At 42.7% G+C, this 26,019-nt stretch overlaps 1 protein-coding gene across 1 annotated transcript in view; it reads left to right on the plus strand.

Moving 5' to 3' along the window:
* The window catches only part of MGMT (O-6-methylguanine-DNA methyltransferase), a 331,696-nt gene that overhangs the window by 278,348 nt on the left and 27,329 nt on the right, over positions 1 to 26,019 (plus strand). Inside the window, exon 5 of the mRNA XM_044445700.1 lies at positions 18,242 to 18,381. Within this exon, the coding sequence (XP_044301635.1) occupies positions 18,242 to 18,381 (140 nt within the window). The remainder of the gene's footprint in view (positions 1 to 18,241; positions 18,382 to 26,019) is intronic.

Below are 26,019 nucleotides of genomic sequence, written 5' to 3' on the forward strand. Positions count from 1 at the left end.
TAAGTATTGAGTTGGTATTCCAATTTCTAAAGCTTTCTTCTTTTGCAGTGGGATGGTATTGATTATGACCTGCTGAAAACAATAAGATATACAAAATTGATACAAAATTGGATCCTAATTATTTGTTCTTTGTAATAGCATGCATTGCCAGAATAACTAGCCCCACAAGACAGAATCACAAAGGTAACACAAACAATGGACTGAGAAGACTCCTCAGTGGTGGTGACCTGAAACAACTATGTTTTCTTACCTGAGTGCAACATGCCCTACAAATGCAACAAGTGCAAGCTAGTAGCCCTGTTAAAGGAAAAGGTAAGAACACTTTAATGAACTCAGAACAATGATAAGCAAGGTGTCATGGCAATTCACACTCAAGAGAAAAAGGAGTCCAAGAGGGATGGGAGATCCTGAAAAGATTCTCCAAGCATAACTACAAAGAATCCTAACAAGAAAAAGCATAGAAGACAACAGAGGAAGCCCATATGCCTCCACAAAAACTTAAGTGACAACCTGGGTAAAAAAAAAATAGAAAAGAAAAGAACAAGTACAGGAGGTGAAAGGGGGGCAAGACATAAAGGAAGAATATAAACAAACAGCAAGGAATTGTAGGGATGGTGTCAGGAAAGCTAAAGCAGGACATGAACTAAGAATAGTAAGTGATACTGAAAACAGAAAGCCTTCTTCAGATACATCCAGAACAAAACTCATGAGAAAGAGAAGGGTGTCCAGCTACTTAAACTAGGTGACAGAGTGATAACAGACAGCAAGGAAAACGTAGAGGTGCTCAATTCCTACTTCGTCTTAGTCTTCTCCCACAAAAAAATCTAAAACAAAGAGGAGGTATAAGCTGAAAGTGAGAGATGGCAGGCCAAGTTTAACAGACAACATGCCCAAGGAATATCTAGATGGAATAAACACTTTCAGTTCTCCATGACCCGATGAACTCCATCACAGAGTCATAAAACTGCTAGCAGAGGAACTTTCAGAACCACTGGCTATTATCTTCTGTAAATAGTGGAAAACAGGAGAAGGGCTAACATTATCCACATTTTCAAAAAGGGAAAAAAGTCAAACCTGAGAAATACACCAGTTAATAGGACATCGATCCTTGGAAAAATTCTGGAGTTAATTATTTAAAAATCAGTCTGCAAGCTCCTCTTAGAAAATGCAATGATTAAAGCCAACATGGATTTATCAAAAAATAAGTTAAAATAATCTAATCTCATTTTTAACTGAATCCTGATAAGCCAATCAGTAAACAGTGGACTAGATAGAAAAACTATTAGGTGGATCCAAAATTGGCAGCTAAATTGGATACAGATCAATGGCACCTTTTCAGACTGGAGGACAATAATTAGTGGGGTGCTGTCAGTCCTGGACCCAGTGCACTTCAACATCTTTATTAATGATTTAGATGAGGAAGTACAAGGAAAGATAATCATATTTGCAGATGATACAAAACTGAGTGGAATAGCAAACACCGTAGAAGACAGAATGAAGATCCAGGGCAATCATGATAACTTGAACACTGGGCTCAAAGCAACAGAATGGAATTCAGTAAGGACAAGTGCCAAGTCATCCACCTTGGAGAAAGAAACCAAATGCATTGCTGCAAGATGGGGAATACATGACTCAATAGAACTGAAAAAGAAAAAGACCTTGGAGTTCTTCTTCATGGTCTCTGTGCAATCACACACATGGGGCTTTGCTGCAGAGTGCAAGACCTAGATCGGATGAAAACTTCCATAGTTCAGAGTCACGGAGTGAGTGGGCCCCCCATCCCTTCCAGGGGCCTGGATAAAAGGGGTGGCCCCACCCACTCCCTCAGCTCCCTTTCGACCACACTGGCTGTCGCATTGCTGATCAGATCTCATTCAGCTCACACGTTTCTCCCTTTTAATCTTGTTACTTTCTAGTTCTTTCTCCAAAATAAACACAAAACAAAACAAAACCCTCCTAAATAACTTAAATATCTCACCTTTCCCGCTCTTCAGCTTCACCTGAGGTCACCTCACTGCTTTCTCACAGCCTAGGAAAGGAGATTCAGCCTTACTTCTTCTTTTCCACATGTATATCCCTAATTTGTGACCTCGCCTCTGCATGGCCAACCCGGCTTTTCGCCACTGCACCTTGTGCACTGCTCACTTGCCAGTTGTGGATGGCGACTCCCAGTGTCTCCTCTGCCTCAGTGAGGGACACATTATGGAGACATTATGGAGCCAGGTGTTTAAAAAGCAAACCTGCCGGCAATGAGTAGATCACCTGAAATCTGCACTCTGGCAGTGTGTTCTAAGCAAGGCAGATTCCTCCAAGTCAGAGCCTGTCAAACAACCACCCGTGGAGGATCCCACTCAGCCAGCCAAGCGCTCCAAGAAGAGGGCCACTGCCACTGCCACCGCTGCCACCATGGAGGGCTCCCTGGAGCCTTCAACTGCACCCAAGTGCAGGAAGCACCAAGCCACCAAGCCCACAGTCTCTCCATGTGCCATGTTTCCCCATGAGGGCCACACCCACATACTAGACCCCAGGGACAACCAGGACCATACCTCCATGGCCCCAGCAGACTTGTCAGACAACCACCCGCTGCCCAGGACCCCCCTCTCTGCATGTGCCATCGCCACATGGCCTGCCATCTTTGCCACCTCCATCACCTGGCCACCATCTTACAGCCTTCTCATGAGGCCCACCACTGAGCTCATTCTTGCTGACCATGCCATGACTCTCTATCTCTGGGGGACTGATGGGCTCGCTGTGCTCATCTTTCCCTGACTGGAACGGGTCCTCCTCATGGTTGCTGGCCTCTTCCAGCTTGACTGATGGGCCTGACTCCCTAGACCCCACTGCAGCAGCCATGACCTGCTGCAGGAGACACCACATCGACTGAGAGGACCCTAGTTCCTCCAAGTCTCTCGTTGGAGGAACCACTGGCTGTCCAACACCACCAATATTACTGTGCACATTTGCTGTGCCTACCTCAAACCAGTCCTGCCCTGACGCCGAGAGCAGCTGCTGCCATGCCCCAGCATACCCGGTGGACTGACATCAACTGTGCACCTTCCCTCAATGTCTGGAGCACGCCAATGCACGTGATAACAAATAGAGTCAGTGCCACCTCTTGGCTCACAAGGAGAGCTGCTTTGCGCCATGGCTGTGCAAACGGCAGCACCAGGAACTCGCCGCTCACAAAGTCTCACCCATCACCAGGCCCACGAGGCCACCTGTTGTCAGAGCACCAGCATGGACTTGGAATGGGAGCACTTGGCCAAGAACACCCATGACCACACCTCATGCTGCCAACAGTCCTGCAGCCCTCTTCAGCCACAACACGACTCACCAGCTCTACGTTGAGGCTGCTTCACACACCACCACTGCAGATCATCCTCCGAAGAGTCAGGTCAGAGTCTTTCCCTCTGCTCAGTCCAGTCTCTCTCCTCAGCTTCCCACTCACAATCCCCTGACATCAAGGCCATGGATCCCAAGCCACCCTTGTCCCCTAGGGAGAAAGAGAGCTTTGCCTACCTGCTCCTCCTCATGGTGGATGACCTGGGGATCCAGATACCCAGTAGAAACAGAGATGGAACCTGGTTTTGATGCCCTGTCCACTGCTGCACAGCACAGCAGTCTTTGAAGACTTCCATAGCCACGTTGTCCACTTTGTGCAGAACTGAGTCCACCTACAAAGTGGCTGGAAAAGGTCTCTCCTTCCCCCACCAACACCCAAGCCCAACTCTGAATCCTGGAGTCCTTGCAAGGGGCCTCCCAGAGAGACCAGTCCATACCAGTGGACAAAGAAGGATGCCACCTGGGCAGCCTGGCTAAGAAGGGCTATGCATCCTCCTTTCTGGTGTTATGCATCTCTAACTATGAGGTGGCCTGGTACCAGCTTTCCTATGGCAGAGCGTCTGCCTGATCATCACAATGCTGCTAGTACACTCCAGGGTGGAAAACCTGGCCAGGTACCAGACAGAAGCAGCCAGACATCATGTCGACTGTAATGCCAAGGCAACTGTGGGAATACAATGGGGATATGCTGCCATCCCCGGCTATGGTCAGCAGGCCTCCCCCAGGAGACATGGGCCCACATTGAGCAAATACCCTTTGACGGGGAGGGCCTTTTTAACACACACACTGACAAGAGCATGGACTCTCTCCACAAAGTCTGCACCACTGACCAGCATAGGGACTTCTGTTCCTGGTAGTTCACTCTACCCAAGTGCGATGGAAGCCGCGGGCCAATATTGGATCTCAGGGTGGTTAACAAGTTCATAACACCCAAGCAGTTCAGGATGGTCACCCTTCAAGCCATCGTCCCCCTGCTTGGACAGGGGGACTGGTTCACCTCCATCAACCTGAAGAATGCCTATTTCCACATAATGATGGCTTATAGGCACTTCCTCTACTTCCGGGTTGGCTGAAAGGCCTTTCAATATTCCATCCTTCCTTTGTGCCTGGCCACCACCCCTCAGGTCTTTTCCAAACCCATGTGGGAGTCTGTGCCCACCTCAAGCTTCAGGACATCTAGGTCTTTCCCTACCTGGAGAACTATCTCCTGGCTGCCCCCTCTAAGAGAAGACCTCCTACGAGGAATCCACACCATGTGTGGCCTCCTGCAGGACCTAGGGCTCCTCATCAACAATGACAAATCTGTTCTTTCCCCTACACAGTCTGTCCTCTTTATAGGGGCTTGCCTGAACTCCATGCCCGCCAGGGCATTCCTCCTGCAGGCATGGGCAGAAGCTCTCACCTCACTGTCCACATCCATCATGACTACAGCACACTCCACTGCACACACCATCCGGAGGCTCCTTGGCCTCATGGCTGCCACCATGTTGGTGCTCCAGCTTGTATGTCTCCATGTGAGACTGCTCCAGCTTTGCCATAATCAAAGACTTCCCCACTACCAGACTGAGCCCCCACTCTGGCAGTCAGAGCCTCTCTCCACTGGTGGGGCAACACTGACCATCTCACCACAGAGGTCCCCTTCTCCCTTCCAGAGCCTTCCATGATGATCACAACAGACATCTCAAACACAGGCTGGGATGCTCACTGTGCAGATATGTGCATACTTCTGGGCACAACACAAGTTGCATCTCCACATCAATCTTGAGATGCTGGCAGTGCACAAAGGCCTCGTGTCCTTCCAGAACTCCCTATCAGGACGATACATTCAGATATCCATGAACAACACCACCATTGTACTATCTGAACAAACAGAGTGGGACTCACTCCACCCACCTGTCGTCCCTCACCTCCACCATCTGGGAATGGTGCCTAGAGAGGGACATCATGCTCACCACCATTCACATTGGTGACTCTTGTCGTGAAGCTCATCTTGCTGTTGCAGCATGTCTTTTGGGTAAGTCATTTCTCTGAGCCTTAGCAGATTTGTTCTATAGTAAGAAATGCTCTAGGAATATTACTGTGCCTCTTTCTGTTACAGCAGTTTATTCTTGTTTGAGCCAGTGTGTTGCAATATTGCCTCTGAATCTAATGAAGAAACATGGTTATCTTGAGTTTGCTGATCGTGTGCCTGGAAGCCAAAAGGAGTGATCTCAGAATCTAAGTTCTCCCTGTGGTAGCTATTTGTGAAATTAAAAGGGCAATGTTAAGTGTTTGTAGCACCAACTCTTCCTCTTCCTAGAGTTTTTTCTGTTGATTTATTTTCTCCTAACAGGTATCACAGGCTTTATTTGTAGTTCAAAGAGTCATGTTCATATGTGTGTACATGCATGCACACGCACGCACACACGCACACAGTCTCTGTACTAGTATATTTTGCTTTTGTGAAAGTTTTATAACTGGTATAAGACAAGACCTCCCCAGACTTCTCTACAGCTCTGTTCAGAGTTCAATTTTTTTGTCCATTTCTAAAATAAAATGTTCTGAAAGTATAACAAAACATTGTACAGTGTATATTATCAGTATATCAGCAGGCACAGATATTTTGTCCCTCGTACCTCAGGAGATTAAAAGTATCCAGGAAGTATTACATTACCCAGTTTTTCATTTTATCTGAACCAGGAAACTGAAGTTATCAGCTTTGGAAAACCATGGTTTGAAATTGTGTTACTATCTAGGCTTGTTCGAAAGCAGATAACCCAGTTTTTGTGCTTCAGACAAATTGGAAAATGGTAGTGAAATACTCCTGGGTTGTCCTTGAGTCATGTGAAAGGAGGAGTGAACCAGCTGTGTTTGCCCAAAGACTCATACATATCTCACTGTACTAAATCTGAACTAAGCCACTGAATACTTCCTAGGCAGAGTGATTGAATGCCCCCTTGGCAGCTTCTGGAGGGCCATAAGATCATTGAAATTCCCAGCTCCAAAATCAGAAACAGTTTCAACCTCAGAACTGAAGATCCATTTTCAGAGCACCCATTCCCAGCCAGTGTGGAAAAGCCAACACTGCCTGATACTGCAAGGCTGTATGAACAATTGTAAGACTATACCCTTAGTATCTGAGATATTTAAGGGAGGAAGAATCTAGGCCAAGTTGTCATTTGAATACACATTTCTTCAAATAATTTTGTTGTTTATCAGTTTTGGAATCGTATTTATCTTGTAGTATCTCCCCAAAGAGATGGATTCTTCTCTGGCAACACACTGGGCTTGATCCAGCCTGTTGTATGCTCAGTACCTATCTGTAGACCATAATGAGATCCTTCACTCCAGTACATATGAGCACTAAGCACACTTGGCCATTAGAAGCCTGTGTGCTTTCCAGTCTTCCACACACTGGAAGGGTTCATCTTCTTGACTAAGTGGTCGGAGAATCATGAGCTCTTCCAGTGTGTGTGCCCTTCCATTTATCTGTAAGGGTCTGACACAATGAATGGAGGATGGGGATAGGGCTCCATTATGCAGTCTGTCGTAGAGGCCTATGAGGGTCTGTCTGTGCATGAGCACTGTGCCCCAGTGGACTGGATTCAGTCTACAGTTTGCCAAAGTTGTTACAAAGCAAATAACTGCAAATGGCTCCCTTTCAGCATGATGTCCATGTGGAATGCTCAGCTCTGTGGATTTTTTTTTTCTTATTTCAAATTAATTATCATTAATTAAATGGTCAAGAAAAAGGATTTTAGAAAAAAGGTTAATTTGACAAAGTCTAAAATTACTTGTGACTAGTCCAGCGTGAACCCATACCCTATATATTCTACAAACACAACTGGGCAGGTAGATACCAACAGAAGGATAGTGTTTATGCTGCATCTTGCCTGCTCCCATGCTAAAAGCACTGAGATCAGCTGACCTCTTGTTACTATGGATATTTCAAAAAATCAAAAAACTTCGTAGACCCCGAAGAATAAGTTGCTTTAGCTATGAAAATAAATGTGGTACTTACCATCCTCCAAATATAGGTACTGTGGGCTAGCCTTTCAGCTCGATACATATAACAGTGTAAAGGCTGTCAAGTGACCATTTTTTGTTTGCTTGATTGTGTACTGATGCTGCAGTGATTATGATCAATTGGGGACTGGGAACATTTCCTTAACATGCAGCTGGGCAGTGGGGGCGGGGGGGGGGTGAGATCTAGCCTTCTGCTTGTTGGTGAACATGGCTGAAAATGAAACAATTTGCAGCTTGAATTTGGTCAGAGAAAATGATGTTAGCTAAAGCTTTTGATGGGCTGATAAGGCTGATGGGCTGATCAGATCTTCACTAATCTGATGCAGAGTTGGCTGTATGTTTCCTATTTTTAAGACTCTGCTTATTTCCAAAAAAACTCTTATTGTAGATTTCTACATTTAGAAACATAGAAACATATCAAGTCAGAAGGGGTCTCCTGGGCCATCTAGTCTGACCCCCAGCACAAGCTGGCTCCACTCAAATAATTTCCAACACATGGGTGTCCAATCCTTCCTTGAATGCTCTCACTAATGGGGCCTCCACCACCTCCCATGGAAGCCCATTCCATATCCCAGGGATCCTGACCATCAGGAAGTACTTCCTGAGATCCAGCCTAAAGCCTGGTTCCTTGAGCTTTGCAACATTAAATTTCATCTTTACCTCCACAACAGGGGAGAACAGGTCATGACCTTATCTCCACCTTGTGACACACCATCACATACCTGTAAGACACTATAAGTTCCCCTCTGAGTCTCCCCTTCCATAAACTGAAAATTTCGAGTTCCATCAATCTCATTTCATATGGCATACCCCAGCACCAATCTGACTACCATCCTTGTGACCCTGTACTGAACTGAATCTAACCTTACTATGTCCCTCTTGTAATGTGGAACACACTTGTAATGTGACACACTATTCCAGTGGTGGGCACACCAGAGTCTTACAGAGCAGCACCACCACCTCTCTCAAGCTGGAAGCCACATCTCTGGCTATACATCCAAGGGTGGTGTTCATCTTCTTAACCACTATGTCACACTGTTGGCTTATGTTTACTTGCTATCTTCAAGTACCCTGAGATCCTTTTCACAAGTGCTGCTCTCCAGCCACTTGTCCCCCATGCTGTACCTATGACACCTATTCCTGAGTCCCAAATGCAAAACTTTGCATTTATCCACATTGAATGCCATCCTGTTGTCCCCCACCCATTTCCACAGCCTGTCCAGATCCTTCTGGATCTGGATGATCTACCCCTCAGTTGTGGTTGCTGCCCCCACTTTGGTATTTTCTGTGAATTTGGTCAGCAGACTGGCTATCCCCTTCTCCTGGTAATTGATAAAAACGTTGAACAGAATTGGTTCCAGAACTGAGTCCTGGGGGACTCTGCTCATCACTGGCTGCCATCCTGATGACTCCCCACTGATAGTTACCTTCCACTTGTGGTCCGTCAACCCTGCCCTAATCCATTGGATAGTGCATCATTCTGTCCGAAAGCTAATCAATTTCTCAACCAGGATGCCATGCAGGACCTCATCAAAAGCCTTGCCAAAATCCAGGTAAATAACATCTCCCACGTCCTCCACCCCCACATCTAGCCCCCTCAAAACCTTGTCATAGAAATCCACAAGATTTGTCTGGCAGGATCTATTTATGCAGAAGACATATTGCATGGCTGCCAACCTCCCTTCCCTATTCAGGGTTTCAAGAGCTTTCCCTATTATAAGCTTTTCCATAAGCTGACTACACATAAGGCTCACTGGGCTGTAATTCTTCTTGTCGCTTCAGCTACCCTTTTTGAAGACTGGGACCACTGATGCCACCCTCCATTCCTCCAAAACTACTTCTCTTTTCCATTAGGCCTCAAAAATTGAGGTCAATGGATATGAGAGTACTCTTGCCAATTCCCGAAGTACCCTTGGGTTTAACCCATTGGAACCAAGCACCTTTGTAATGTCCAGGGACCTAAGGAGCTTCTAGGGGAGTGCCCTCATAATCCCAATCTTATCTTGCCCTGCAGGCATATCTCTCCCAACCTGCTTTGGGGAGAATACAGTAGCAAATTAATCATTTAACATCTATCCATGTTCCCTTACATCAGTTATTAGATCCCCTCCCTCTCTTTTAAGCTGCCCTACCACCTGTCTCCCTTTCCTCTTACTTAAAAAAACTGTTATAAGATGTTTACTTTCTTTAAAAATGTTACAAATACACATTAAGTATCTGATATCTGTTTGTAAGAAAAGTTTTGTGATAAAATTCCTATGTGGTGGCTAGAATGCTGAAGTAGGATCACGCAGACCCGAGCTCAAATCATCTGTCAGCCATGAAGTCTGGTGAGTGATGTCAGAACACTCACTGCCTCTCAGCTTAGCTTACCTTACAGGTGGCAGTGGGGATAATATAGTGACCTTGAGAAAGAGGTGGTAATGATGATGTTAGTATCCTACCACCATTGCTTGGGTGTTGGGATAAGCCTACCTTGTCATCACAACATTTCATTACTGGTTTGTCCTTGGCAAAATCTGTAGCAGACTGCATCTGTAGTACATTTTACTGAATATGTCAGTTGTCCACTTGGCAAAAGTGAGGGCCATACAGCCTTCAGGGATACATATGAAGCTTTACATGCTTGGATTTAAGGATGGAAGATAAATTGGTTTCTATTCATTTGTGCTCAGGATTTACCCAGCTCTCATGGTCCAGACAGAATATGGACATGGTCTGCACCCAGAGTTCATACTTTTAAAAGTTTTTAATTAGGCTTATAATAGGAAACATTCTGGAAACCCTAGATAGGGAAGGGAGGTTGACGGCCATATAACATGGCTTCCACAAAATCAGGTCCTGCCAGATAAACCTTGTGGAATTCTATGACAAGGTTTCAAGGTGACTAGACAGAGGGGACATGGTGGATGTGGTTTACCTGGATTTCAGGAAGGCCTTTGACAAAGTGCAGCATGATCTCCTTTTTGAGAAATTCAGGAGTTTTGGGATGGACCAATATACTGTCTGATGGATTAGGGTATGGTTGATGGACTGAAAGCAGAGGATAACTATTAGTGGGAATCATCGGGATGGTGGCCAGTGATTAGAAGGTTCCCCAGGGCTCTTTCCTGGGATCTTTTCATTCATGACCTGGAAGAGAGGAGGACCAGTCTGCTGATCACATTCACAGATGATACTAAAATGGGACTGGTAGGCACAACTGAGGAGCCGGTACTCAGTATCCAAAAAGATCTGGACAGACTATGGAAGTGGGTGGGGGACAACAGGATGGTGTTCAATGCAGATAAGTCTTGTACTTGGGGCATAGGAATGGGTGCCCTAAGTCAGGTTAGGGGCCAAGTGGCTGGAGAGCAACATTTGTGAAAAGGATCTCGTGGTGCTAGTCAAGTACAGGCTAAACACAAGTAGTGTGATGCACTGGTCAAGAGGGCAAATGCCACTATTGGATGCATAATCAGAAGCATGGCTTCTAGATCAAGAGAGGTATTACTGCCACTCTATATGACTGGTGCGCCCAGAGTGCCCAATTGTGTCCAATTCTGGGCCCCTTAGAAGAGGGATATAGCAAGGTTGGAATCAGTGCAGTGAAGAGCCACAAGAATGGTGGCTGGTTTGCAGGGTAATCCATATGAGGAGAGATTGAGGGAACTGGATCTTTTCAGTCTTGAGAAGAGGAGACTCAGAGGGGACCTGTTAATGGCATATAGGTATGTGAAGGGGTGTCACACGGAGGTGGGATGTGACCTTTCTGTCCCTGTGGATGAGGACAGGATGCATTGCAATAGAGCAAACCTCAGGGATCCAAGATTCAAGGTGGATGCCAGGAAGTACTTCCTGATGGTCAGGACCCATATGGAATGGGCTTTCATGGGAGGTGGTTGAAGCCCCACAGTAAGGGTGTTTAAGGAGAGCTGGACATGAACCTGGTAGGCATGTCATGAGTGGAGCCAGCTGGAGGTGGGGGTCAGACTAGATGGCCCAGGAGACCCCTTCTGACTTGCTTTATTTCTATTTTTTTTAATTCATGGATCTCCTGAAAACAAATGTTCAAAAGCGTGCATGCATTTGAACATGAAAAAATGTACACTTTTGAAAATGTTCTCACATACCTTTAATCTGCAGGGGAAGTACGTGTACATTTGGGGAAATATGCATGAATTTTCACAAAAAAAAAACTAAAAATGAAGCTCAAAGTCTGATATGGATGAATGAGGTATGAGATGAAGCCAGGGAGTCTGAGTTTAGCTGATTCACACATACCTACTTTTGTTATATTATAATTAAACCTTTGTCATAAATTTGATCTCTTTGAGGTATTTTATACCTTTTTAAATGGAAAAAGATTATGAACATGGAATAATGAAAATCAGGGGTAGATAGTGCAGTGCTCTGAACACCTTTCTTGTGGCCTTTCAAGGTGCCCTGCTCTTACCACTTTTTTTGCCCATAGTTCCTTTGGTCTGAAATAGATGTCTGTTGTTGCTGGAAATTGTGTGTTCAAAGGAGTTGTTTAGTCAGTTGGGGCTTCTGCCATGCTCAGACCCCATTAACTGCTGCCACTACTTTACACTGTAGCTCACACATCCCTACATCTACAGAAGCTCTCCGTAGTGTGTTTGCCAGGGGATTTAACCTCTTTAATCTTTAGTTGTATAGAGCTCTACAGGGTTCTCACCCTTAGGCTTCACACGCAGGCCACAGTATGCCCCTCAGGTATCTTGCCTGCCTCACACCTGGGATTCACAGCAGTTCAGGCTCAGAATCTGTTTCCTAATCGCTCTAGGACCCACCAGCAGTTGCTTCCCTCTTATTACAAGTTTTGGCCCCAACAGTCCCAGCCTAACTAGGATAATGACCAGAATCTATTCTTCCCCTCTTTGCCACCTTCTTCTTTCCACCTCCAGATTACTTTCAAAGATGTATGTGTTCCCTGCCTTAATCACTCATTGACATGCTAAGGTTTGTTTTTACTGATCAAAACATAAGCTACATTCATATGCTGGCTTATAAACAGTAATGATCCTTATCCTCCAGACTGAGGTAGCTGCTCTAAGTCCAGCATTGCTTCTGAGTGGTTCTCTGCTTCCCTTTTCCTCCCCAAGCCAGAATGATGCTAACCACTTCTCATAGCTCTCTGCCTCTTGTCTGCATTCTAATTGTTGTGGCTGGCTCTGCCCTCTCAGAGAGCAAGAGGTCAAACTCTACCTATTCATCATATTTATCCTTTGTCACATCTTGCTTGGCAGCCATTTTGTGGTGATACCTAGGGCAGTTTTTCAAATTGATTAGTATGCCTATGTCCCCAAACTGTTGTCTACCCCGTGGTTGTTAATGTATGTTTCTAGAGAGGATACAGATATCGTAACCATATTGTAGCCATATTGAAAGTTGGGGAAGGTTCATCTTATTTAGAGCAGATTATATTTACAGGCACAAGCAAAGAGTTTAAGTAATAAAAATGTTAGGCATAGTCATAGAGCTGCTTGTCTTAAACAAATTAACATGTTTGCTGCCTTCAGGGTGAAATTAACATTTTTAGATACATTTATACATGGTTGATGGACCACAAGTGGAAGGTGTCTGTCAGTGGGGAATCATCAGGACGGCAACCCGTGATGAGCAGAGTCCCCCAGGACTCAGTTCTGGGACCAAATTTGTTGAACGTTTTTCTCAGTTACCTGGAGGAGGGGATAACCAGCCTGCTGACTAAATTTGTAGGCAACACCAAAGTGGGGAAGGTGGCCACAACTGAGGAGCAGGTGGTCCATATGCAGAAGGATCTGGACAGGCTGTGGAAATGGGTGGGGGACAACAGGATGGCATTCAATGCAGATAAATGTAAGGTCTTGCAGTTGGAACACAGGAATATGTGTCACAGGTAAAGGATTGGGGACAAGTGACTGGAGAGCAGCATTTGTGAAAAGGATCTTGGGGTACTTGTCAAGAGCAGGCTGAACAGGAGACAGCAGTGTGATGCAGCGGTTAAGAAGGCAAACACCAACCTTGGGTATATAGCTGGAAGCATGGCTTTCGGATCTAGGCAGGTGTTGATACTGCTCTACATGACTGTGGTGTACCCATAACTGGAGTACTGCATCCAGTTCTAGGCTCCACATTATAGGAGAGGCATAGCTAGGGGATCTTTTAGCAACTTATAGGTATGGGAGCGGAGGTCATGTGGAGGAGGGTCATGACTTGTTCCCTGTAGTAGAGGGCAGGACATGTTCCTATGGGGTAAAGCTCAAGGAAGCAGGCTTCAGGTTGGATGTCAGGAAGTGCTTCCTGATCCTTAGGAATGGGCTTCCAAGGGTGGTGGTTGTGGCCCCATCAGTGAGGTGTTCAGGGAAAGATTGGACAATCACGTGTTGGGGATTACACGAGCAGAGCCAGCTAACGGGGGGGAGGGGGGGGATCAGACTAGATGGCCCAGGAGACCCCTTCTGACTCATTTTTTCTCCCTATCTTTCTATACAATTATGTGAGTCTGATTGCAAGGTACTACATTATATCATGCTATAGTATGGGCTACAAATGTGTGCACATGCATATTTATTCACATTAATACATTTGACAAATACTTTCAAGCACATGTTTTTTGTAACACATTGTCCATTGAACAGATATTTTGACCATCTTTTTGCACAATGACATTATTGCTGAACCCTCCAGTAATGACTTTGAAAGAGCATTATTGTTTCCTGTAATAGTTGGATACATACACCTCTATACCTAAAGATGTTCATCAAGCTCTAGGTCTAACTACCCTGCTGGATCTTTCTGCTTTACGCATTTTGGCATAAAGTGGAGAGGAGAAAAGCCTGCAGAATGGAAATGTGGGGAGGATTTGGAGCTTACCTCTCACACTGTAAATTCTCCTACACTATAACCTTACATGTGTCTACAAAGACATAAACCCTACTAATTTCAACGGGACTCACTCCTAGGTAATTGTTTATAGGATTTCAGCCTTAATTCTTTAGTAGTTCTTTATGTGTGCATGTATATACATTATTTACATGCTGTCCAATCACAGAAATTAGTTAGGCAGCTTAGAACTTCAATCTAACAGTCACATTCTAATAAGAATACCACAAAAACTCAACAATAAAATCAAGTCAGGCAGAACACAGGTGAAGGAAAATCTTCAAGCCAAAATAATTAAAACAGAAAGCAGAGGAATTAAAACATGGTGAGTTAAACAGTAATAGACCCATACAACATGGTTTAAAAGATCTTTTGAAATAAAAAGTCATATGTCTTGTGCCTCAAAGACATTTGAAAAGGCAATGGGTGGGTCTCTCTTGGGAGGGCATCTATGGTGCAGGTAAAGGTATTACCGAAAATGCCTTTTCTCCCATGTTTGCTTACTGTATATCACTAGTTAAAAATTATTCTTCCTGGGAACAATTATTTATTTATTTGGAATTTTTGTATGCCGTCCCATTTGCATAAGCCTCGGGATGGCTTTCAACATCATAAATAAATACACATACAAATAAATACATATAAAATCTACTTCAAGAAATTACTTCTTGTAATCTCAGTAAGTTTAGTACTAGGGATATGTCAAGTCCCCCAAGAACCCAGTTTGCATCTGCCCGTTAGACTTCTTTTAGTGTTCATCCCTTACTAAGGAAGCAAGCCAAGTTCAGAGGAAATTTGCAAACATTTGTGGACACCGCTGTATGATGTGTGCATGCAAGATCTCCTCTGGAGATCGAGCACTGGTATTTGTTATCCAGAAATGTACTATCTCATTTTCCACCCCTGAATTCAGATCATTAAATTAAATTAAATAGCATTAATATTAATACTGATTCTTAGGGAATGTTATCGCTTGCTTATTTCCACTGTAACAACTGCTGGTTTACTTACACCCTCTATGTCTTCTCCAGTGAGCCAAACTACTTGTTACACTAGTAGCATACCATTTACTGAGTCAGGAGGGGTTTCCTGGGCCATCTAGTCTTAGTTGAGGCTTGTCTTTTTATTGTCATGTAAATGTGTGGTCCCAAGTCTGTATTATAGTCTATTGAGGCTTTTTTAAACCACTTCATGTGGAAGGGAGATACTTCAGAGTAAAATGATGTGTGGGAGAAATTTAGAATTTCCATTGGTACCATGGTATTTACTGGAATACCATGGTACCAATCTGAATTAGGGCAGTGACTTACATGGGAGGTTGTATTGTTGTGTGTGTTTGTTTTTGAAATAGGCGAACCTCAGCTATATGCTGTGTGATTACTGTAACATGGAGTTTGGTTCCAAGACTACCATTTTCATGCCAATTGCTGCTATAAGATCTTCCAGCTTTTGCTTCCAGCTAGCTTCTCCTGTGTTGGTGGCATATCAGAATTGGGATGTATAGAAAATGAGGTCACTGTCTGTCCAAAGAAGTCATTAACTCAGTGGGGAGATGGAAAGCACCTGGGGGGAGGGGACCAGCTGCCAAAGCTGTTGTGATGGCTGCAAGACACAGTTCCCAGTATGAATTATAGGAAAACTTAAGTTAATAGCAAAGTGATACAAGCTCTTTCCAAAATTAATTACCAAAATTCACCTTGTAAAATCAAAAGGCAGGCAGAGCAGCACATGGTTAGAGTCAGACCAGGAAAGAGTTATGAAATGGAACAGAAAAAAATCACTCTTCCTTTGTTACAATTGGATTTCAGATTGGCCATTTGAAAGAAATGACAGTAAACAATATCTGTTTGCCTAAGGAAACTCTCCTAGCAATCAGCTAGTAACACAACTCGGTTTGCTAATGAACCCAAAGCTGTTAATATGGTTTCTTCAGTTAAATTGATTCATGAATTTTGAAGAGAACATTATCTAATGAATTTTCTTTGAATAGAAAGCAATTAAAAGGACAAATCAGTGTGATTAACCCCAAAGTCACCCTAGTGCCACAAATGGTGTACAGTTTGAAATTATATCACAAAAAAACTAGAGCAGATTTGCTATCTCTTCGCCCTCTGCTAATCCATGTAAATTAATGAACAACAAAGTTAATTTCTTTGATGACCCTTTTCTAGTATCACCTGGATTATGCTGATGTTTAATTTGCTTAATGCTATAATAAAGACAAAATAGATTTTTTTCAGTGAAGTGATTATCATTCTGTTCAGTTACAAAGTTATTTTTATTATTTAAAACAAACATAAAAATTTGTGAGTTTCTCTTAAGAACAAAAAGAGAATGCTTTACCAGACTGAGTATCCTGTGAACACACCCCACACACACATGAGCAGAGTTTACATCCCCCACCAAAAAGCCCATGGGGATGCTGGGAGTTGTAGGACTCTTTCTAAACATACATAGGATTGCATCATGAGTTTGCTTGCCCTTATGCTTGGGACTGGTAGAAGAGAGAAAGAAGAAACACAAGCAGAAATAGTAGAACAAGCAGGCTATGGCACAGCATGGACATATTTTAGGTTTGTGGGATCTTAGTTCTTTACCCTGAGATCCACCAACCAGATCCTTATGCAAAGGTAAACACTTTGAAGAATTCTGACTTCAAGAATATGTTCTGAGTATCAGAAATGAACACAGCTCAGAGCCCTGCCACACAAAAATACCTGTTTTTAGTTACCCCAAGCTTTCTTCATTTCAGCAGTATGATTAGGGGTTATTTGGGGTTATTTTATCGCTGCTATTCTTACAATTGGAAGTCAGGAGTCTTTGCTGTTCCACTACAAATCAGTCAATATTCTGTTAGATATACTCTCTCTCTGCCTCTGATGCTGCAACTGCAAAATTCTTGTTCAATGAAACTCAGGCCATAGTATGCCAATCTCTCCTTTTCCATTTTCCCTCCACCAAGTGGTGAACTATGGGCTCTCCATAGTTACATGGACACATGGTTCTTTCCCATGGAATACACTTCCTTGGCACTGTCAAGTGGGTCCTTATCCTTTAAACTTTATCATCGCTGACCAGGATGAACCTCCCAGAAAAGTAACTCCTATTACTTGCCTAGAATGTTTAAAATATCTCCATTTCTCTTCCCTATGTTATAGAAAGGCAGTGCAAGTACATCAGAGCTTTGCTGTTGTTCCAGGCTGGGGAAATGCAGCAAAGCACTGTCCTTTGCCACTGGCTTTCTCTTTCCCGCTACCTTCTGTAGTCAGACCATGTATGGTCACCCAGAGGCAATTTTTAATCACCATAGATGAGTGTCTCATTATCGGCCTGCAGCAACATAAAAAGCATTTTTTTGTGCTTCTCTCCATGCCTTATTAACAACAATATGACAATCAAGAGTAACTAGACAGCAAATGAATAAGTATTTCATTTCTAATGAGTTTTCCATTTAAATATGCAGCATATACTCAGAGACAGCACATCCAGTTGTTACGTTTTCTGATATCTAGAATGTTGAATGGTAGCTTAGGGCCTTTGCTAAAAATAAAAAATAAAAATTTAAAAAATCCAGTCATCCAGGGTTTGCTGGCTGTAGGACTTCTTTTCTGTTATGACCCAGCTGAAGTTTGAAATTAGGAGATACAACAGCTTTTATAAAATAGGTGCTGCCAGTTATTCCCCCCCCCACATTTTTAATTTGACTCTATGCTAATTTATACTCTGCCAATTTAATGGGAGAGCACATTGTATGTGTTAACAGGATAATTGTACTGGAAGCAAATTAAAAATATAGGAAAATCAAAGCTTTGAATGCCTTTTTAATAGTGATCAATTACTTGAAGCGCACTCTCTAATAATCATGAATTTAAATATAGAACACAATAATAGAACTGATTGCTCTGCTAATTTGAAAAAGAAAATGTTGCTGTTCATATCCTAGTTTAAATGTCATTCTCCTGAACTATTTTTATCTTGGTAGGTTAAAAAAAATTAAGTCATGCTTCTTCATTTTTCCTCCTTTCAGCTTCATTCACTAGAGAAGTGTTGTGGACCCTGCTGAAAGATGTGAAATTTGGAGAGACAGTTTCTTACAAGCAATTAGCAGACATGGCAGGCAACAGCAAAGCAGCCAGAGCAGTGGGCGGAGCAATGAGAAGCAATCCTGTAAGTTCATGTCAACTTTAAAATAAACTTGATGGGAGGTGGTGGTTTTAGATGGAAAGCTTTGTGGGCTAAATGTCATTAGATCAAATATATCTGCTGTGAGAACTACTCTACTATGAGTAATAAGGTCAGTAAGTGTTTTTAATCAGCATTAATACATAAACCAGTTTAATATGATTTATTTCCCCATCATTTATTTGAAATAGGAACACTGCATTTAGTTTAATGCATTACGCTATACAAATTCAGTCATTTTCATTTTTTTTCTTTTTTCTTTTCCTTGTTTCAAGTAGAAAGCTTGTGTTTTATGGATAGGGATTTGTCCCACTCAGGGATAAGATCCTGTTAGGTTATAATAGCATTAGAGAGGTTTAGAAGTAGTACACTTTGTTTTCATCACCTGGAAACCTTTCTGGTTACATGAGCTCATCTGGTGTGAAAGGGCAAAATACCTTCTGCATTCTTCAAGGAATGAATTTGACTTAGAGCCCCAGTGTGTCAGGTTCTGGATTTTGGGCTCCAGGCACATTCTGGTCTTCTCCACACGATGAGTCAGAAAGTCACTGTTGCTCTATTCTTATGGCATAGCTCCATTAAAGACTATGAATCTCACCAATTTAGGCAATGTAGAACATGGCCTTTTAGTTGTAGAGTGCAGGAAGTATAATTATAAATTACTTTAGCCATTTTTGCCCCATTAGTGACATGTGTCTGACTATTGCCTTAGATATTTTTTAATTTCAGATTATTATCTTGACATAAGAATTGGCTGACATTTATAACTATGACCTATGTTGTAAGTGTGAAGCTATCTAGGTGCTGGCACAAAGCTTTAGGATAACCTTACTGATTTGCTTGCATTAGCGAAGGTCAGGGGAGGAAAATGGCTTTCTGCTTTCCAAGTGTCACTGGTTTACATTTGAAAAGCATATTGTTCTTCACAATGTAAGCTCTAAACAAGGAAGCCATGCATACTACATCTTTTCTTTGTAATATTTAATAACATTTTGGTGCATGGATTCAAGTACCTGCTGTCTTTTGAACTTTGTGTACTAGCATCAGAGCTTAATGTGTCATTGGCAGCAATCATGTATCACTATATTACTGAGAAAGGTGCATAAAGACCCAGGGTCTAATTTGAATCCTTAGTCTAAGAAACTGTTTTCCATGGCAGGTCTCCATCCTGCAACAAAGTCTCTTTTGTTAAGAGCTCTTGAGCATGTGCTTCCATCACTCTTGAGTAGCTATAACACACATTCAAACATTATTACCAAGTAATACAGGGCAACTTAGGCAAAGACCTGAAGCTCTAGAACAGTGATCATTACTGTTTTTCAAGCAAGTGCTTCTTAGGCTTTAGGTACTGCCACTTAAGGGCCTGTGCATTGCAACATTGTAGCTAGTCAGTCTTATTGCTCTTTGCCTCTTGAACCGACATGGTTAATTAGCTGATTGCTCTTGTGTTCTCCTCTTCCCTTTCCCAGCTGCCTTATAGCTGGTAAGTGGTAGATCTCCTGATGTCCACCCCCCAAAAACCCCACCTCCTCTGGTAGACCAGATCATAGCAGCCAGGTCATTAATAAAGCAAGCAAGGCAAAGCTAGAAAGTCTCTGGTGAATGTCAAGAGTTACTGCACTAAGAGAGAAAAAGGCAGAGAGATGTCCTTGAGGTAACTGCATGCTGCCAGTAGTCCTTAATCCTTGCAATGAAAAACTCTGCTCTAGAATAAGGGTGCATAATCCTTGGGCAGCAAGTGGTCCCCAAAGTGCTATTTCATGCTTGCAAGGCTGTCATGGCAGATGCTGCCAACTCCCCACCCAAACATGGTAAGATAATACCACTTTGGGGGAAAAAACCAGTACCATCAAGAGTCATACAGAATTTCTAAGACATGAACCACAGAGCCCTCTGTGGGTGGTTGCCACATTGCTGTAGATGGAGTACAGTCTGCTAGCTTCTGTTAGAAATCATCATGGCTGTTTGCTTTCTGTCAAACCCGTGACCATTTGTTGGCTACCAGTTTCTGGAGAAACAGTTTATTTCTTAATTTTAATAGGAGGAATTACCTGTGAAATTTTAAATTAAATTGGTGTGAACTGTCATTAGGATGCTACCTAAAGTTCACATGTTAAATTCAACAGCATGAACATGAGTTCATGTGGAAAATCAAATTGAATCAATAACTTGGGGTAAGGGTGTAGTTGGGCTCAAAAAGTTTGTCATAAATCAGCTCTTTTTAGTACACATCAGCACAGTATAGCTAAGTTCAGGCATCAACCCTGCCCCTAAAAATGTCTCTGCTAACTTCAGAGGCTAAGAAAGAGGGTCTGAAGGAGCTTCACTTGAATGCATGTAGAAGCCTATAGGCCAAGAGTGAGGAATTTTGACCAACCACTGCTGCCAGCTCTAGCCAGCATAGACAAGGATGAGGGAGCTGTGGGCCAAAACATCTGGAAGGCTACATGATGCGCAGCCCTGCTCCACATTATCAATCAGGAATCCTGATAAAACAAGCTAATCATATGTGGGCTTCTCCTTGCATTCAAGCAAACATCAGTCTATTTCTCCTCAAGTCCATACCTCCCACAGCCCTGCAACTTCATATGAGGTCCCCCAACATGCAGAGATCAGGGATGTTCAGGGAGGGGTCTGTAAGTATGTTCTTAGCCTCTTTCTTCCCACGTAAAGCCCTCACATGAGCAGGCTGAATACATGTATGCATGTGAGTTTCATAGGGTATGGCTGAGTATAGGAAAGTATGTGTGATATATGGTTCCTATTTTCTGTCTCATACACCCATATGTATTCAAACTGTTCCCGTAAACACCACAGGTCTCATCTGTTACAGTATTTGGGTATATATTGGCAGGAGAAGAATATATAGAGCCATTGAACCATCTGTGTACCTCCTTCTAGCTCCAAAGCAGTATAGATAAAAATATTCCTTGCTCTTTCTTTCAAACATAGAATGATGCAAGGACAATACTATTAATAATATAATAGTATAGTAGTATGATAATAGTATTGCCACATTATTAGTATATTATTAAGTTGGGTAAATGCATGATGATCACTTGAGTACAAATGCTCCATGGCTAGGCCTGTTTCACAAGTGAAATTAGAGTCGTGTAGTATCGAGATGTTTTATTTTGGTGTTTGCAGTAGTTCCAGTATGACTTCATAAGGCCCTCCAAATGGTGGTTAAAAATAGGTTCAGTGAATCCCAACTCAGAGACACCTTGCCAAAGCTATTATGTGGAGACTCTTTTATTCTGCAAGCTTACCAATTATTATGTGATGAGGTATGCAATTTTTTAAAGACAAAAAGTACTCCCAACAGATTAAAATGAGATAATTTTTTTTTTTTTGAAGTTGGATCCTGAACTGTCCTCTGGCAAACTGGAGTACACGGAAGGCTTTTGATACAGCAGCCTCCAAGACCCAACCCAACACACACACACACACACACACACACACACACACACACCTATATTGTTGCTCATGGAATAGTAGATAAAACCATTTTTAATGGGAAACAAACAACACAAACTTGAGCTCATAGTACAGCTAAAGGTAAAGGTTTCCCCATGACATTAAAGTCCAGTCATGCCTGACTCTAGGGGGCGGTCCTCATCTCCGTTTTCTAGCCAAGGGAGCCAGCGTTTGTCTACAAACAGATTCCGTGGTCATGTGGCCAGCATGACTAAACACTGAGGTGCACAGAACGCTGTTACCTTCCCACCAAAGTGGTACCTATTTATCTACTTGCATTTATATGCTTTCGAACTGCAAGGTTGGCAGGAGCTGGGACAAAGCACGGGAGCTCACCCCATCATGCAGATTCGAACTGTCAAACTTTTGATCCACCAGCCCAGCAGCACAGCAGTTTAAACCATTGCGCCACCTGCAGTCTCAAACATGAGCTCATAGTACATGAGGGCAATTATGATCTTATAGGAATAACGGAAACTTGGTGGGATGACTCACAGGACTGAAACTCTACAATTGATGGATACAACCTGTTCAAGCAAAAAAAGAAAGGACAATAAGGGAGGTATAGTTGCACTATATGTAAGAGACACATATAACTGCACAGAAATACAAGAAGAGAAACTTACTAGCCCCATTGAAAGCATCTGGCAAAATTTAAAGTGAGCAAAAAATAAGAAAAACATAGTTGTTGGCATATATTACCGTCCATCCGGTCAAAAAGAGGACAAGGATGCAACCTTTGAATAGCAACTTGCCCACATTTCCAAGAAGAATGATTTAGTCATCATGGGGGAGTTCAGTTTCCCTGATATATGCTGGGAGACAAATTCCGCCAAACATGGCCCTTCCAAGTGATTCCTGACATGTGTTGCCAACAACTTTCTCCAGCAGAAAGTAGAGGAAGGTACGAGAGGATCAGCTACCCTCAATTTAATGCTAACTAACAGGGAACTCTGGGGGTACATGACTATACAATACTTGAATTCTCAATTAAAAAGGAGACAAAGGGTAAGTGGAGCCAAACTAGCATCCTGGACTTCAAGAAAGCCAACTTTGCTTATCATTTATCTGAGTTTGTAAAGTGCCATGGCAACACACCCTTAAGGGGAAGGCATCCAAGAGGAGTGGAAAATCTTGAAAAAGAAGATTCTCAAAGCACAACTCCGAACAATTCCATCAAGACAAAGGTGTAGAAGACAGCAGAGGAAGCCCACGTGGCTCCACAAAAGGTTAAGTGACAGCCTAAAAGAAAAAAATAACATGTTCAGGAAGTGGAAGCAGGGCCAGGCCACAGAAGAAGAATATAGACAAATAGCAAGACATTGCAGGGACAGCATCAGGAAGGCTAAAGCAGGAAATGAACTGAGAATGGCAAGGGATACTAAGAACAACAAGAAAGCCTTTTTCAGATACATCCAGAACAAAAGACGTGAGAAAGAGAAGGGTGTCCAGCTACTTAAAGTGGATGGCAGAGTGATAACAGATGGCAAGGAAAAGGCAGAGGTGCTCAGTTCCTACCTCATCTTAGTCTTCTTCCACAAGGAAATCTGCAATGAAGAGGAAGTACAAGCTGGAAGTGAGAGATGGCAGTCCAAGATTGACAGACACAAGGTCAAGGAATACCTAGATGGAAGAAACACTGTCTAATCTCCAGGGCCCAATGAACTCCATCCCAGAGTCATAGAAGAGTTAGTGGAGGAACTCTCAGAACCACTAGCTATTACCTTCAATAAAACATGGAAAACAGGAGAAGCGCCAGACAATTGGAGAAAGGCTAATGTTGTCCCTATCTTCAAAAAGGGGGAAAAAGAAAATCCTGGAAACTATAGATCAGTTAGTCTGACATCAGTCCCTGGATAATTCTGGAGCAAATTATTTAAAAAAATCCATCTGCAAGCATCTTGAAGAAATCTCCAAGCATCTTGAAGAAGAAAATGCAGTGATTACTAGAAGCCAGCATGGATATAGCAAAAATAAATCCTGTCAGACTAATTTAATCTCATTTTTTGACTGGGTAAACTCCCAAATGGACAGAGGGAACACTGTGGACATAGTCTACCTAGACTTTAGCAAAGTTTTCAACATAGTGCCATACAACATTCTAAGAAAATTAGCAAAAACTGTACTAGATGGAAAAACTATTAGGTGCATCCAAAATTGGCTGCTAAATTGGACACAAAGAGTGCTCATCAATGGCACCTTCTCAAATTTGATGGCAGTAACTAGTGGGGTGCCACAGGGTTCAGTCCTGGGCCCAGTGCTCTTCAACATCATTATTAATGATTTAGATGAGGAAGTACAAGGAAAGCAAATCAAATTTGTAGATGATACAATACTGGGTGGAATAGCAAACACCCTAGAAGATAGAATGAAGATCCAGGGCGATCTTGATAAACTTGAGCACTGGGCTGAAAGCAACACAATGAGACAATAAGGACAAGTGCCAAGTCCTCCACCTAGGAAACAGAGACAAAACACATCAATACAAGATGAGGAATAGAACTAAAAAAGAAAAAAGATCTTAGAGTAATTGTGGACAATAGGCTAAACATGAGCCAACAATGTGATGCGGCTGCCAAAAGAGCAAATGCTATTTTGGGATGCATTTACAGAAGCACCAAGATTTAAGAAAGATGCAGGAAAATTAGTGTCCAGAGGAGAGCAACAAAAATGAGAAAGGGTTTGGAAACACTGCCCTATGAGGAGAGACTGAGAGAACTGGGCATGTTCAGCCTTGAGAAGAGAAGACTGAGGGGGGCACATGATATCCTCTATAAGTACCTCAAAGACTGTCACAAAGAGGAAGGTCAAGATCTCTTCTTGCCGATGCCAGAGTGTAGGAAACAGAATATTCAGTTCAAGTTGCAACAACCCAGATTCAGGCTGGACATCAAGAAAAGCTTCCTCGCTGTCAGAGCAGTACAACAGTGGAACCAGCTGCTTAGAGAGGTGGTGGGCTCTTCCACACTGGAGACACTGGACAGCCATCTGAGTGGGATGGTGTAAGTTGGTGTCCTGCAACAACAAGGGGTTTGACTTGATGGCCTTCGTGGTCCCTTCCAACTCTAGTAGTCTGTGATTCTGTGAATTTTTACCTATGTCTCTTTCCCAAAATAAAAATAAAATAAATCTCCAGAGGGACCTTCCTAAAGAGAGTATTGGTGGCACCAGGGAGTATGCAAGGGAAGTGGGGAATATTGAATCCAATGCATATCAAAGACGTAGTTTCTCTAAAATCCAACAAAGGAAGTAACAGAAATGAGTTATCTAGTCCAATATCTCATAAAATACAATCTAAATTTACTATTATTTTGCTGCAGGAGAAACAACAAGAATTTTCACCTCACTGCCTAAAGTTACCAACTTTGAATTGTACACCAAATGATTTACAAGTAATGCCCGTAATATCTGATACATGGATGGATAATGTGTAGTCCCCCAGCTGTCATTGTCCTGCAAGCAATTCCCATCAGCCCTAGTCAGAACAGCCAATAATGAAGGATGGTTGGAGTTGCAGTCCAGCAATAGCTGGAATGCCACACATTCTTCATCTCTGTTTGAAATCTTAAGTGCAATACCTGATTTAGAATATTGAGCAAAATTCTTACCATCATGGAAGGTTTCAATGTACACACAAGGCTCCTGTTTTACTGAAAACACAATTCAGTTAACTTTGAATGTCTACATTTGATCCATGTCTAGATTTGAAGTGACTGTGATAACAGGGCAACTCTATGTACACTCTGGAGCCCATGAGCCACAGGAGATTGCAGCTTCATTAAACTATTCTTGAACAGTTGTTTCCAACAAGTCTACACATTGTTTGAGTTGCTACCACACCTGGTTGCATTCACAAAATGTAGTATAACTACCCTATAGTAAATGCCTATAGTTCTACAGATGCTTATCCAAGCATGATTTAGCTTGTTAGATAATACCTCCTGTGTGACTGAAACTGTGGTGACTCTAGAAATAATAGTTTTAAAAGCATGTGAATTCCTGCTTGTAATATACCCAATTTGTTTCAATAATAAAAATAATAATCAGAATCATAAGTATTGTTATGCTTTCCCTGTGCTGGTCTTGCCCACTTAATTTCTGGAGTGTGTGTTCTACAGGTTTCCTTTAGTAGTTAGGTTGATTCAC

This window comes from Varanus komodoensis, unplaced genomic scaffold, assembly GCF_004798865.1.
Source record: "Varanus komodoensis strain SLA01 unplaced genomic scaffold, ASM479886v1 scaffold49, whole genome shotgun sequence".
NCBI classification, from domain to species: Eukaryota; Metazoa; Chordata; class Lepidosauria; order Squamata; family Varanidae; genus Varanus; species Varanus komodoensis.